Source organism: Scatophagus argus, chromosome 5, assembly GCF_020382885.2.
Source record: "Scatophagus argus isolate fScaArg1 chromosome 5, fScaArg1.pri, whole genome shotgun sequence".
NCBI classification, from domain to species: Eukaryota; Metazoa; Chordata; class Actinopteri; family Scatophagidae; genus Scatophagus; species Scatophagus argus.
This window is the reverse complement of record NC_058497.1, coordinates 23,908,373-23,923,153: the sequence shown is the minus strand read 5'-3', so window position 1 is coordinate 23,923,153 and position 14,781 is coordinate 23,908,373. Positions and strand designations below refer to the sequence as shown.

At 43.4% G+C, this 14,781-nt stretch overlaps 1 protein-coding gene across 2 annotated transcripts in view; it reads right to left on the bottom strand.

Annotated features, from left to right (window-relative positions):
* Positions 1-3,518: 3,518 nt before the first annotated feature.
* tyw1 (tRNA-yW synthesizing protein 1 homolog (S. cerevisiae)) overlaps positions 3,519-14,781 on the bottom strand; it is a 48,493-nt gene continuing 37,230 nt past the window's right edge. For both annotated transcript variants that reach the window (XM_046389873.1, XM_046389872.1), the window contains 2 exons: positions 11,347-11,514; positions 3,519-5,127 (listed from right to left, as the gene is read on the bottom strand). In XM_046389873.1, the coding sequence (XP_046245829.1) occupies positions 4,906-5,127; positions 11,347-11,514 (390 nt within the window). In that variant the 3' untranslated portion in view covers positions 3,519-4,905. The remainder of the gene's footprint in view (positions 5,128-11,346; positions 11,515-14,781) is intronic.

Genomic DNA, 14,781 nt, shown 5'->3' with positions numbered 1-14,781 from the left:
TCAGGCTGAAACACACATGGGTGAGTCCTGACTGTAGGTAACTTCTTATAACACATTTTAGACAATAAGTAAAAAATCCACCTCTGAACACATAAGCATGTGCAGATCAAACCACGTGGAGAAACACACACACACTGCATCCAGTTTAACACACCGCATACAGGTTTTGTAGGACAGGCCCACTCGAAAAACTAACAATATCTGTATATGTGTGTTGTTTAAAAGACGCCTCAGTCTCATGATGTCCCATTCAGCAGCAACCGAGGCTGTTTGAAATCAGTCACAATACTAACACAACTAGTCCCACAATAAACAGCAACACAATGGCGAGAGTGTCAGGTTATGGTTTAAATTGGTCTACTTTTTCTCATCTAGCAAAGTCAATAAACAACAATACTAAAATATCACCCTCACAAATATCACAGAGACACATCAGCCCGGAGGGGTGCTGGCTTACAGATGGACACGGACGAGATGAGCCGAGGAAATCTCTGGACATCTGGCCTGAAGTGGACACGCATACAGATGCACACGAATACACAGTCATAAACAGAACATGCACACACACACACACAGAAGCTGTGTGTTGAGTGATGGTTTGAGCTGGTGTTGGTGCAGAACAGTCTGTGAGCACTCTCCACTGAGGCCAGCAAGACTTCTTTTTTTCCTCACATCGAGATCTGCTCTATCAGATCCCCAACACATTTACCAGCCATCTGTGAGAGTCATTATCACTTTCACATGCCCTTGAGCTTTGGGTACACTATCATAGGCACGCACACAGACGCAAACCTGAAGACATCACCTTTATAAATACACAGACCATCCCTGAGTCCGACTGCTGAGCGCAAGCCGACAGGCAGCGTGTCACATGGACTCGCGCACACACACACACACTGTTTACAGTCTTGCCATCACAGGCCGACTCTGAGCTTGTACACACCACCAGCAGCTTACAAATGGACGAGAAAGCCTGTGGGAGTAAAGCAGGGGAAAAACATCACCACCTACTGCTATTTTTCAACAGCCTCTACAGGGCCAGTGACCATTTCTGAGCTCAGCGGACACCCTGCTGTTCTAATGACAGACGACCGGGCTGACCCCTGCTCAGCAAACATACCACTCTGTAAAATATTAGGCTTACTCTGTGGGCACATGTTCAGCTTTTTAATGGATACCCTGCCTTATTCTGTAGGCCTCTGGAGAGGAATGCTGGACTCCAAACTGGTCCTGGAAATAAACCTCAAAATAAACGAAATCCATTCTCTAGGTGCCAAAAAATGTCTCCTTTGTTCTGGGTCCTTGCTTTCAGATGGCAGCTCACAGTGACCCAAACCCAGCGAAGGACCCACAGCACAGAGCTTTCAGGATTAACTGAAGTCTCCATCTGTCATGGTTTGGTCGCAGCCAGGTATGTGTGTGTATGTGAGCTTCACATATGTTTCAGCTAAATGTTCATTAAAAGGCTTTGGATCCAGTTCTAGAGAAATGGGATTTGAAATTAAATAAAAAAAAAATCATCTGTCTATAGTAATGTGTGTGTTTGAGTGTGTGTGTATGAATCATCCTTGCATGAACAGAATTACTAAAGACAACAAAATCGATGTTATCCCCTTCTGTTCCTCTCAGCCCTCCTGCAAAGCACGCACACTCATTCTGTTAAAAACAATTAGTGTAATCTTTTCTCTTTCGGCTGCTCTTAATTATTAATTATTTGTCTCCTTGGTGTTAAGAGAGGATTGCTGGAGGACGATAAAAACAAATCTCTCATTCTAAAATTGTCACTGCATGCATTCACGCCATGAAAAATTCATCTTACACTTCTGGGGACGGTCGCTTGCGGCCGGGAAAGCGTCTGGGCGACGGAGCCAAACGCTGCAGCAGCGTAGTGTGCTGCATGTGACGGTAAGAGAGAACAGAGTCAACATCACGGACAAGGACAGAGACACTTTCACTGCATGGCAGAAAATATTTCATAACCGTAAATTATTTTTTTGCAGACTTTGTGCGATGGATTGATTAAAAAAACAAACTATTGAATCCAGTCTTCATTTACATATTTCAGTTTTTCAGTCAGCTTTAACTTAATGCTCTGCTTAAATGCATTTAGGCTACAAGAGCATCCAACATTCAATCTTAATGCTTCAGCATACCAAGACATTTTGGACAATGCTATGCTTCCAACTTTGTGGCAACAGTTTGTTGAAGGCCCTTTTCTATTCCAGCATGACTGTGCCCCAGTGCACAAAGCAAAGCTCCATAAAGACATGGTTGGATGAGTTTGGTGTGGAAGACCTTGACTGGCCCACACAGAGTCCTGACCTCAACCCCATCCAACACCTTTGGGATGAACTGGAACGGAGATTGTGAGCCAGGCCTTTTGGTCCAACATCAGTGTGTGACCTCACAAATGCTCTACTGCATGAATGGACACAAACTCCCACAGAAACACTCCAACATGTTGTGATGTAAACAAACATCAAATCGGTTAATTTTCTCATTACAGACACGTGTTCAGCAAGTGAAACACACTTTGACAGCACATACACTCTCTAGCTTAACCTGGTTGGGAGTTGTGGAGGGGCTGGAGGCTCCTCGCCTCACCTTCTCCAGGTGGGTTTTCTCTCCTGAGACGTGCAGCCTGCTCCTGTCGTGGGCTGGGAAGTGCAGACCTCTTTTTAACCATTATTTATTCAAAGGGGCTTTGCATGCTTGGTTTTGATTTACTCATCAACGTTTGCAGCCTTCTTCTTTTTTTTTTTTTTTAACACATAATAAAAGCACCGTCCCTACTGCTACATATTTATAATTGCATGACTTCACACCTGGTGAACTCAATCATCTACCGTTTAGCCACCGAGGAGGAAGTTCTCTGTGTAATCCCACATCACCACAAACCAAATACCCCAGTCTGCAGCAGCTCAGTGAGGGACTCTTTGCCTCTATTTCCATGCTGATCTTCTTCTTATTGCTGACTCTGCTCGGTAGCCGTTAATTGTTACATTTGTTTTGCAGCATAATCTCATAAATAATTAAACGCTTCCTGTTGCACAAAGGATTAAGTACTTTTTGATTTTTATTTCTCACATCTCACACTGCTGTTTACTTTTTTAAAGAACATCCAGAATGAGAGGCACAGAGGAAATTACTATTCAGATGGAAATAAGCATTTTGCATTATGAGACACGGAGGGTTAGAATATTTCCCATTTTGTGCAGCAGAGCCATCCACCAACAGTCAAAGGGAGGCAGCCCACCAGAGGTTTGCGATTTCCTCTTTGTTTGTGGTAATTACACTGATAGAAGTGAAGATCAAGTCGCATAATTCTTCAATACCCCCAAACTTCTGTTGTGAAGTTATTGATGAATTATAGACGTCTTCTTCTTGCACTGTATTGGATAGCTCCTCTCCACATTGCTGCCATTAAAAAATAGAAAACGCCACAGATATGACGAGACACAAACGCCTTCGTGCACCTTTTTGCGTGTGGTGTGTTTAGCTTAACAGAAGACAGAGCAGAGTTTTCTGAATACGTTTATTACAGTGGCAGACCCACACACCTTGTTGTTCCTCTCAAAAGGGAGGCACTGCAACATCAGAGACCTTACAAAACTAATGAAAATGAATTTTTACATCTGGATTTACATTCAAACAAAACACATTAAAATGGACTTGATTTGTACATCTGGATTGACCGAAATATCATTAGAGAAAGGCTTCACTCTGGCACTCGAGGAGGCGGAGAGTATGTGGCTACACCACCGCCGCCCACGATGCTCGTCTTCATACTCCTCATCCTGGACGATGGCTCAATGAAGATAAGACTGTTGAGGTTGAATATTTTAAATGTGTTGTAAATTAACAGTTCACTTGCTCGGCAATTTATTACTGATTTATTGTTTCTTGAATTGCAAGACTAAAACGACACAATTTTATCACAGTTTTATTTCATTTACCCACTTTATGGTTTTATAACCACTGATCATAGAAACAGTAACTCTGATACACAAAATATTTTCAGTATCAACCTACTCAAACAAGTCAAATATGTTATGATGTTTTTTTAATCGTCAACAGCGATGGCAGGATAAAAGCTGTAATATTTTCTAACAACCAAGCTGACACTGTTGGGAATGTGCAGCAGTGTAACCTTTGGTGTATATATATATATATATACATATAAAAACCACAGAGAGAGCAACAAGAAGCTCAGCTCTTCCAGCGGAGACGCAGCCCTGATGTTCTTCTCTCACCGCCAAGTACATACAACTGTTGTCTTAATGAGTAGGAGGAAGAGCAAAGGTGTGTGTCGCTCCCACACACACACACACACACACACACAACAGGAGGAGAGGAGTTTCTCCTCACCTGCTAATCACATCCTGAGCTGTACGGCTGCCTGGCTACAAACCCGATTATAAAAATGTCAAACGAGGCTGATGACGGAGCCAAAGCCAGGCTCCGATTTAACAGAGTAAACCGTTGCGAGTGCTGCCAGATGGCTGCGCGGATCAAAGCCATTTGACATTATAATAATGACCCCTTCAAAAAAGAGAGAAGCATACATACACAAAGCAAAAGAAGCACTTAAGTCAATGTGAAGGGCAATGACAGGAAAACGAGGGTGAAAGAGTTGATTCTAGCAGGTTTGGGCTGCTCTTGGAATAGAATTTAGGCTTTTAAATCGAAGGGAAATGAAAAGAGGGAGAAAAGTTCACATGTGGACGAGGGCAGCTGTGAACAGCAAAAAAAGAAGAAGAAGCTGTCTAGCAAAAAGAGGCATTGAAACTCCAAGAGGACGGAAATAAAAAACACTATAAACTCTTTATTTATTACCTTTTCGCCACAGAGATCAGCACTCGCTCTGCTCTGTCCATCCTACCTCTCTTATCTCACTCTCACCTATCAGCATCCTGAAATGTCTTTGGTTTTGTTGCGTCGCTGGAAGCGTGTGTCGGCCGGGTCAAAACCTCGTTCATGAGCTCCAAACAGAGCCCAGCTGGGAGTCTTGGCCATGTAGTCCAAGGATGAGAAGCCCTGCTGACCCCCACTCTCCTCGTGAGTCCGGACCAGCTGCTGGAAACGCTCGTAGTCGATCCATGTCCACCACTCGCCATCCACCTTGAACTGAAAGAGGGGAGAGAGAAAAGGAGAGTGAGCACCTGTCATGATACCTGGAATTTATTCAAGATGAATTTAACAAGAAATGAAAAAAAACCTTCAAGTGAAGGCTGCAGTAATGTAACAGAGTAACATCATGGAAAATTATGACATTGGTTTTATTCTCTAGCTGGCTTTTGTTACAGCTAACAATCAATTCAACGCTGGGTAAATCCAATTATTTGCTTTTCAGTGACTGATTTGCCTTTCGCTGATTATTTGAAACACATCCTCCTGTTACCATGGCGCATAATGCTGTCTTATATCTGTGTGCTGCGTCTGATAACCAGCAAATGAACCCAACAAACTCAACATTCGCAATCTGTGAGGTTTTTATCAAAACACAGTCAAGATCGACTGATTATCAGGTCCAATATTCAGCATTTTTCTATTCCGTGTCAGTGTTTTGTTTTCTTGTCCGACTGCCAACAGAATCGATGAACTTCAAAGAAAAACAGAGAGTAAGTTTTTATTTGAGAACTGTTTTCACACATACGGAGGCAAAGCAAAATGCTCAGACATGAACAAACTCTGAGTGACGTAACACACCGTAAGAGCTATGCATACGGACTTATAGATGTTATCAAACAGGCCAACAGTGATTACACAGTATCTCGCTCACATCTGCCACTTGCTGTTACTTCAGTCTTTCTTTGAATGGCTGTGGATTCACCAGCTCCACCTCCACCCTTCACCTCACATCTCTCTTTTTATCAATCACTGTTTCTCACTCTTTCACCCATACTGCCATCCATCTTACTAAAGTACAAATAAATGGACAGAAAGACAGCGAGCAGACAAAAAGAGAGAGAGAGAGAGAGTGTGTGCGTGTGTGTGTGTGTGTGTGAGAAACACACATTCTCTACCAGAGAGAAAGGCCTGAGTGTTTGACAGTGAGAAAAAAGCCTCCAACATCATTCTGCCTCTCTAATCCTGCTTGTTTTCCCCAAAGCAGCACGGGGGGGGGGGGGGGTTGTTGAAGAGTGTGACCTCTCGCTTTCCCAGCATGCAACAGTGCACTCCAGTTGATACAATAACATGTTTCCCTTGGTGTCTGTAACCGTGGAAAAGACTGGGAAGAAACAGAGAGCATGCGAAGTAGGAATAACATGCAACAAAAACCTGTCCTCCAAGGTCTGATGTGCAGCAAAGTTTGGTCTCTCAAACGGCTGACTCGAGAACATTCAAGGTTTTAAATTGTCATTGGGTACGACTGTTGCATTTAGCTTTTAGAGACTGCAGACTGCCCGCTGAGGGAGTAACGGCTTGAGCGTTAGCCTTTACATGCCTTCCCCCTGCCTCAGCTGTTAGAGATACGCCACCCACTGCATTGCTAATGAGGCCTGAGAAAGGGTGAGGAGGGAGGTGGGGGATTAAAACAGCACCTACTGGCAGTTAATGTTTCTGGTAATGAGAAGGGATGATATTTGTTCAGCCCACATTTCGGCAAACAATTTCAGTCTCTAAGCAACAAAGCAAAGCTGTGTTGTTGGGGATGAGAACAAGCGTCTTTTACGGATAGCGTCTTTACTGAGGACCAGTGAGGATGCTGAGGACAGCTTCTTCACTGAGCCTCCACATGCCAGTGGTACACACACACACACACACACACATACATAGAGTGTAGGTTTTCATACCCAATGGGGACATTACATTGGCTAACATTCATTTCCTGCAGACTTACTCAAACCAAAACCATAACCTGACTGACCTTAACCCTGACCTTTACCCTGACCTTAACCTAAACCTCAAACTCAACCTATCCTTAAACCAAGTCTTCACTCTAAAAGTTATTCATTTCCCCATGGGGACTTGCATTTTGTCCCCATAAGGTAGGTGAGTCCCCACATGTAGCTGTGCAAACAGGCTTTTGCCCCCATGAGATCACAAAAACACACACACACACACACACACACACACACACACAGGTGTAAGCGATGATCATCACATCTCATTGGTTACTGATGGTCCCTCCTGCCTGTGCACACAGAGAGCTGCTGCTGCTGCTGATGGGTTTTTTGCACACAACCAATCAAATAACTGCTTTCCAACCTTCCAATCTTTCACACCAGTTTAGTGTTGCAGGTTGTCGTGACCTTCCTGCTATGTTGTACAGACGAGCAGTCGAGCGTGAGAAACCTTTGCACGTATGCAGTCTAGCTGCAATCACGAGTCGGGGAGACTGACAGAAACAGTACCTTCCCTTACGGTGAAAGGAGCTACAGAACTGTCAATAAACCACAGAGCTGTCTGAAAAGTGGTGCCAATGTGTCCACATCTAAATCAAATATGAACACAATCAATTCGAACAGCAGTGAAAAAGATGGATCTGCTTTCATTTTTCAATAAACCACAAAGAATTCTGTATGCAGCGGGATAAAAACAGCAAACTTGAGGCTTCATTGTCACATCTGGTGCGACTATGAAGCTTGAAGCAACAGTCATCTTGACATAATGAACGCATGCATCTATTGTGAAATAACAAAAGGCCTTACTGTTGGTCAGTCAGTTTAGTTGGCGGCTGAAACCAACCAGCTCAAGTTTTCACAACACTGTGACTCTTTGCCAGCTCAGCTGTCAGTCTGACGTGTTTGTCAGACCAGTAAGACAACAAAGATGCATCATTTCTGATCATATCTTTAAAATCTCTCCTGGCTCCTCACAGTTAAACATTTGACTGCAAAAAACAGAGGACTTCACTCGGGCTTTGACACACAAACGCAACAGGTCTACTGACAGCACTGGTAAGGCAACACATCTCGCCATCTTGCCGCCATCAGTGCAGCGTCCTCCAAGAGAGATGGGACTGAGATGGATGGAAGAGGATGGAAAATAAAAGGAAAGGGGCAGCAGAGAAAGACGAGGGAGGTGTGGGAGAGGCAGAGACGCAGAGGAAGAGAGAAATGCCCATCGATGGGAAGATCCCAGAGGTTGAACACAAACTAATGATGATGATGTGTCAGTGCAGCATCTATTCATATCTACAAGCTGTTAGAGCGTGAGCTCTCGCTCTCTCACTCAGCTCTGAAGTCTTTTAAAGGACTACATCAAACAGTGATATCATCCAGCTGGAAGTAGAAGATCTGAGGACTGTGCAGTAACACACACACACACACACACACACACACACACACACACACACACAAAATGAGACTGATGTGCTTCCCTGTGCTACACTTTAAATTCTGCTGTTACGTAAGTTAACATTAAAACTTGGAGAACTTCACATTCTAGATTCTCCTCCTGCTGAGACTGTGCTGCACGAAAACATTCAGGACACAGGAGACACTCAACAGAAAAACATCAGACTGTTCACAGGAGGAACCTAAAAACGCATCCGGTTCCCAAACTCTGCTGGATTATTGATGACTGCCCGGGCATGAAGAGTAACTAATTCAACACACAAAGTCAAATGAAGGAAGAAAAAGGCGAATCTGTGTTTGCCACAATGAGCAGCGTGAGCAAAATCTTAGAATAAATAAATAAATCTTAAACTTATCTTTGGTCCAATTTATTTATTTTTCATTTTTGCAGCTGTTATTGTGTTTACCTCTCCTTCCAGTTTATGCCTGTATGTCGCTCCACTGCTGTTTACTGCTGTTAAAAAATAAAAACCTTGAAAAGCCTCAAAAGACGCCGTGAGTGCAAAATGTAGTTTCATTCTTCTCACGTCGCCTCGGCTGGAGCTATTAGTTAACAGGCAGAAAGATCCTACTTCAGAGCATCAAGCTCTAATACTGCAATCTGTGCGAGTGAGAGCAGGACGGGAAAAGAGATGAAGAGGCTGTGTGTGTGAGTGTGTATATTAAGAAATGCAGGCAGTGAAAGACCAAGACGTGAAAGTGAATTAAGGCGTCTAAAACGGTTGCACAAATGGCCATCGTTATATTTGCGTTCGAAAAGAATGATAGAGAGATGGAAAAGCGATGTAAGAGGAAAGAGAGAAGGAGGGGATGAAATAAGCTAGCTGGAAATTAGTTCAGTGGAATATTGATCGTGTCCCCGCTGATGCCTGAGAAAAGGAAGGAATTAAGGGAACAACTGGCTTTCAATACGTTTTCTAATCTCAGGTGACTTTGTATGAGTATTACAAAGAAAAGGTAGAAACTCATCCTGGTCATCCTGGTTTAGATTAGCTGACAAGCAGCCTCACATATAGATAGATATCTATATGTGAGGCTGCTTGTCAGTTTAGAAACCAGAATTTCTAAAGTGCATTTTACAATAAAAACAATCCTGAACCTCACAGAGCGCACGTGTTACACGAAGAGACTACAGCTAAGCTAGAGGCTCTGTGACGCCACACGTCAGCAGGCTCCTGTGAGCTGCGTTTCCATCTGATTGTCAGGAGAAAAGTGCAAAAAAAGGGGGAAAATGAAATCAGGTGCATTCCCATCGACTGCTTTTCTAAAGTAAACTAGGTTATGGAAAGCAGAGTTGTATCAGTGGATAGGAAGCAGAAGGTGCAGCCAGTCAGTCAGTCATTTTCCACCTTGCAACAGATCTTTTAAACAGTCAGGATCAATTATATGGATTTTTGTTGCCAAAATATTAGCCCATTTTTAGCAGTCACTTTGCTAAATAGCACAAGCAAAGTGAAAATTCTGATCCAAATTCTCTTGAACAACTTCCCAGCCATCATCTGACAAAAAGATGTGCGCTGTCAACATCCTGTCTGAACCAAACCTTGACCTTCAAGTGCGGACTGCAGATTCTCGTGACTTCAAACCAGCGATTTTTGTTTCTGCATTCCTCAGAAACGTGAGCAGAAACATGAAATAAACATTCAACTGTGAAGCAGGAAACTGGCTGGATAAACAAGCGCGTGGCTTCCTTCTCTCTCCTGCTGTCCCTCCACACAGCACAGAGGTAAACAGTCTGTAGGCAGTCCCAGAAAACAAAACACCAGTAAATAAAAGCAAAGGAGGATGAAGAGTTTGGGTGCTTAAATAAACTGTGATAACACATCAAGCCCAACGTTTATGTGTGTGCGTGTTTATGTGTGTCTGTGTGCTAGCTGGCTGGCTTGAATTTTACTCTGCCAGAGAGAGCCAAGATGGTAATTAATCATTCATTAATTATTGATGGACAGTTGGCAGAACCCGCCGGTGCCTGATACTTTCTGGGGCGGGTGAGGCGGAATAAATCGGATGGCTGCATATTTGGATAGAAAGGCAGACAGGGAGACTAAATTATATAAATAATAAAAAAGACTAAATCAAAACACCAATTTTAAATCTAGGAACCTGCAGTGAGTTTCTGAGCTGTCTGGAAAGCCACTCCGAAAGAAAATGGAGATAAAGGATGCGTGTGTTTGCGCCTGAAAGGAACTGTTGCAGAATCACAACAGAATCAAAGAGGCAGACATTTTTCATTATTATGTGTGGGATGCTTAATGCAGTATCCACAATCTGGGTCCTCTGATAATGATGATAACTTAGAAATGTTAATTTGGAGAAAACTTGTTTATAAATGTATTTTTCTATGGCCAGTGACTCGTTTACTGAAAATCAATTTCTTGCGTCTGAATGAACTATTTAGCCAAATTTGATGCAGCAAACTTACCTGTTAAAATGTGATAACCATAGTGTCAAAGAAAGAATAAGGCTGACTAATCGGTTAATCTGTGCTCCTTGAACTCCTTGAAATGTTGGAAAAGTTAGCTGAGATGGCAGACTGATTCTTCATTTCACGCTGCTAATATAAAACGTGTTGGATGAGAAAAAGTCTTTAACTGTAATAAACTAATACTTGGTTCTAAGGAATATTTTATTAAGGACTTAACATCCAATTTAAACTACTTCAGTCTTCAGTAGGAGCAAAAATCTGAGGCTCGCTGTGTGTAGCTGGTGAAGGCCAGAGGTTTTCAAAAGTGAAAGCCTCCCCCTGCGTGCTCCGAAAGGAGTGGAAAAATATTACATTAGCTATAACATTAGTAATCAAATGGAGATCACACAGCCAGTGTAGCCTGTGTGTGTGTGATTCGGTTAGAGAGATACAGTAGTTTTGGGGAGTTATAATGTCTTTTCCAAATTCTCAGAGTCAGAAACTTAAACAAGCCTAAGGACGGACCTTTTTTTTTTTTACTAATTAGCCAAAGTCTTAGGTTTTGTCAGTAACAATGTAAGGCTATCCTGGCTAAACTGCTGTATCCAACAGTGTGTTCAGTCTCTTCTGAGTTCTTACCTTGGTGTGTGCGATGAGCAAGCAGTTGGAGTGTTCGTGTTCGCAGGCGATCTCATACTGAGGCAACATGTCAGCGAGCTGCTGGACGAAGGCGACCACTTCCTGGTGCCAGGGGACGTTAGCCATGGTCAGACTGCTGGCCGAGCTCTCGCCGCAGTACGTCACTCCCTGAACACACGATCAGAAACAAATCATACTCACTGCCCTTGAAGGTTTTATCCTCCCTGATGGTCAGTAACAGCTCACACAGGAATAGATAAGCACAGAGATTAGCTGGACCACAAACTGACACAACCTGCCGTAAATAATTATCTCGTACAGCAGCAGAACAGAAGCAAAAGACTGATACACTGTGAAGTGAAGTCAATAGATTAGGCCAATTAAAGCTTTCATGTGATCAACAGACTAAAAATGATAAAGATGAAAGAGCTAACTGTATCTGAAAAAAAAAAATTATTTTGTTAGTCTGGAGTTTCCCCATGAGAGAAATGGAGTAGGAAGGGTAAACCCATCTGGCCTTGGCCACCGAAATCAATCAGAACAGCAGGCTGGACGCCGAGTCTTTTCTGATCAATACTGGCAAATTTGTGCTGTGGTTACAAGCCAAGAGGAAGGAGAGGAGAGCAACAGCTCCCTATGGCAACTTCTTATTGACGAGTTGGACTGAGAGCAGAAAGGCGTGAGGAAGACAGTGTGTGTACGATGCCCATTAAATACTAACTGAAGGAATGTGCATCAGGCTGCAGCCTCCAACAGGACGGACACACCGAGGATGCGCTCATGTGGAATAACAGCTCCATATAATACGACCAAACACACAGCAGAGTCCCTGCTTTACAGAAAGGAACTGCTTAGGTGAATTACACAGGTGTTCTTAAGTCTTCACACAGTTGTACTACATAACATGTTTGTAGACCAAGCAGAACTGCAGTTGTTTTCTAACTGCAGTGTAAAAAGCCTTGCACAAGTACAATGTTTTGTTTGTACTACCACATCCCTTTGGTGCAAACAAGCTGGATTTAAATCAGTGAAAGTTGTTTTACTCACTTCTCTCTCACTCACACACACACACACACACACACACACACACACACACACACACACACACACACACGCTGTAACAGAGCCAAGGGAGCAGCTGTGCTAGCGTAATTCTCTGATCCATTGGCCAGAGACACCGTGTGATCCTCACCCAGGTAGCTCATGGAGGAAAAACAAGAGCAATCGTCTGTGTGTTTATGTGTGTGTCTGCATGTCGGAGGAATTAAGTGTTTGTGAGCCTATTAAAAATTAAATCAAGCATCTAGACAAACATAATTATGCATTTTATATTCAATGTGATGTTAAACTGGAAATCTCAATCATAAATGTCAGAGGCTGTGACAAGTTGTTGTGGGCTTCCAGCCTCTCGCTGAGCACTATTCAAGGCAAATGACCTGAGAGCCTGAACCCTGAGAAACTGAACCACTGAATCTGAAAGGTTTCACGTTGTCACAGGAGTCATATATCAAGAAGCCACCAATCTGATGGCTGAGGCCAATTCAGTCAACAAGCAGGAATTACACCCTTGAAGGAAGCGGTTTGTCTCAGGAAACAGAAAACTCTGTGGTACACAACACAAGAAACATTCTTACAACTGATCTGCTTCTCCCATTGGGCCAGTTATTTCAAGAGTCCAATTCACATCTATCTGAGGCTGTCCAGTGGGCCGTGGGGGATCTCGGCCTCCAGAGAACTGCAGCAATTTCTTCAGTAATTTAACCGCAAAGGTCTTATAGGGCTGCTTGTGAATTCACCGCACAAAGGAAATTAACGCAAACAGAAAGTGAACCTAATCTTTAGGGGTTGTGTTTGGAGAGAGAGGAAGGATGCAGCCGAGGGCGAGGCAGGGCACGGCCGCTGGACAGAATTGATGAGGGACCTTGGTGTTATCAGCCTCGCCTGGAGGCCTGCTGAATAAAGATCAACTAACCAGGACCCAGTATAAATCACAAATGGGCCCGGCAGGGAGAGGAAGCAATCGAAGGAGATGGGAAAAGATCTTTGAGATATACGGAGGGAATGAATGAACCGTATCATCGAGGAAGTTATGTGTTAAGGGTGGAGAGATGGAGGGAAAGAGTGAGAGCCCTTCACCTATTCACTAAGAATATATGTCTTTTGCCTTCAATGGAAATCATAAATGCTGATCCTCGAGGGCCCCGTCCCCGTGTGCAACATAGAGCCGTTTGACAAAATTTATCTTTGTGTATTTACCCTGCCCAATTCCTTCTCTCTACCTCTTTCAGTAATCCATTTCCTTCCTGGGCGAGTGAGGGACCAGTGGCAGGTAAGTGGTATTGATGCAACGCTGAGATGATAAATCACCCAGTTGGACAGTGGATGGTAAATTGCGTAGGCAGAATGTTTTGCTTCATATACAATGATGGATTAATAATTAATGGGTCAATAACAAAGATCTTGCTGCTGGCCATGGCGGACACACACACCCAAGCAATGCATCATTTTTACAGATCTACACTTCATCTTGATCAAGATTCACGCACAAATCTCGTGTGTGTGTATACAGATGGATGACAAATTGATGAAAAATCGTGAATAAATGAGGGGAGAAACATAACAAATGCAGATGTCTCCTCAGAGGTGTAACGCATGGTGCAACTAAGCAACTAAGCAACATCCAACCACAGTCTGTGTGGGTATAAAAATGCAGAGCAGGCGCAGCTCATTTTGAAAAGATGTGAGTGACTTTGAAAGAGGGTTCACTGTTGGGACACGGATGGCAGGAGTTTCAGTCACAAAGACTGCCAGAACGGCTAGTATTTCAAAAAGGAACTGAAGCGACATCTGCTTTTAGATCAAAGACGTAAGTGAACAGGGTCGGAAACCGTGATGACCGGGACACTCGTGCATACGTGGGATTCCTCAGGAAAAGAAGCTCTTCCTCAGGTGACTGAGAATATCAGCCACCAAGCATCTAGCAAGAACAGTCTGCTGAAAATTACAGCAAGAGAGACGTTACAGTAGGACTCATTACAAAGATGAACGCACATTTGATAGTTCAGTGGTGTGATGTGATCCTGCAAGAGAGCACTGCTTTGTGTGAGGACTCTCACACATCTGATCGTACAGAATCTTTGGTGTCAAGTCAACATTATTAGGACTATTAAAGCCATTCAACAGACCTGATGCTAATCAGGTCTCCCACGGTCTCTCATCTCCCACCAGTCAGCTGTGAGGGTTAATTTGAGAGTTGAAGATACGAAAGAGCAACTCTTTCCATCATACTGCCACCAGTTCTTCCTGGGATGCACCAATTACTGGGCTCATGATGCTGAAGTCGATAGCTAGAGGGGTTCGTCTGTTCAGCAAAGGACAATACAGCGTAGTACTCGGAGGGAGAGGAAGTGAAGCAGGGGACAGAGAGATAAGGGC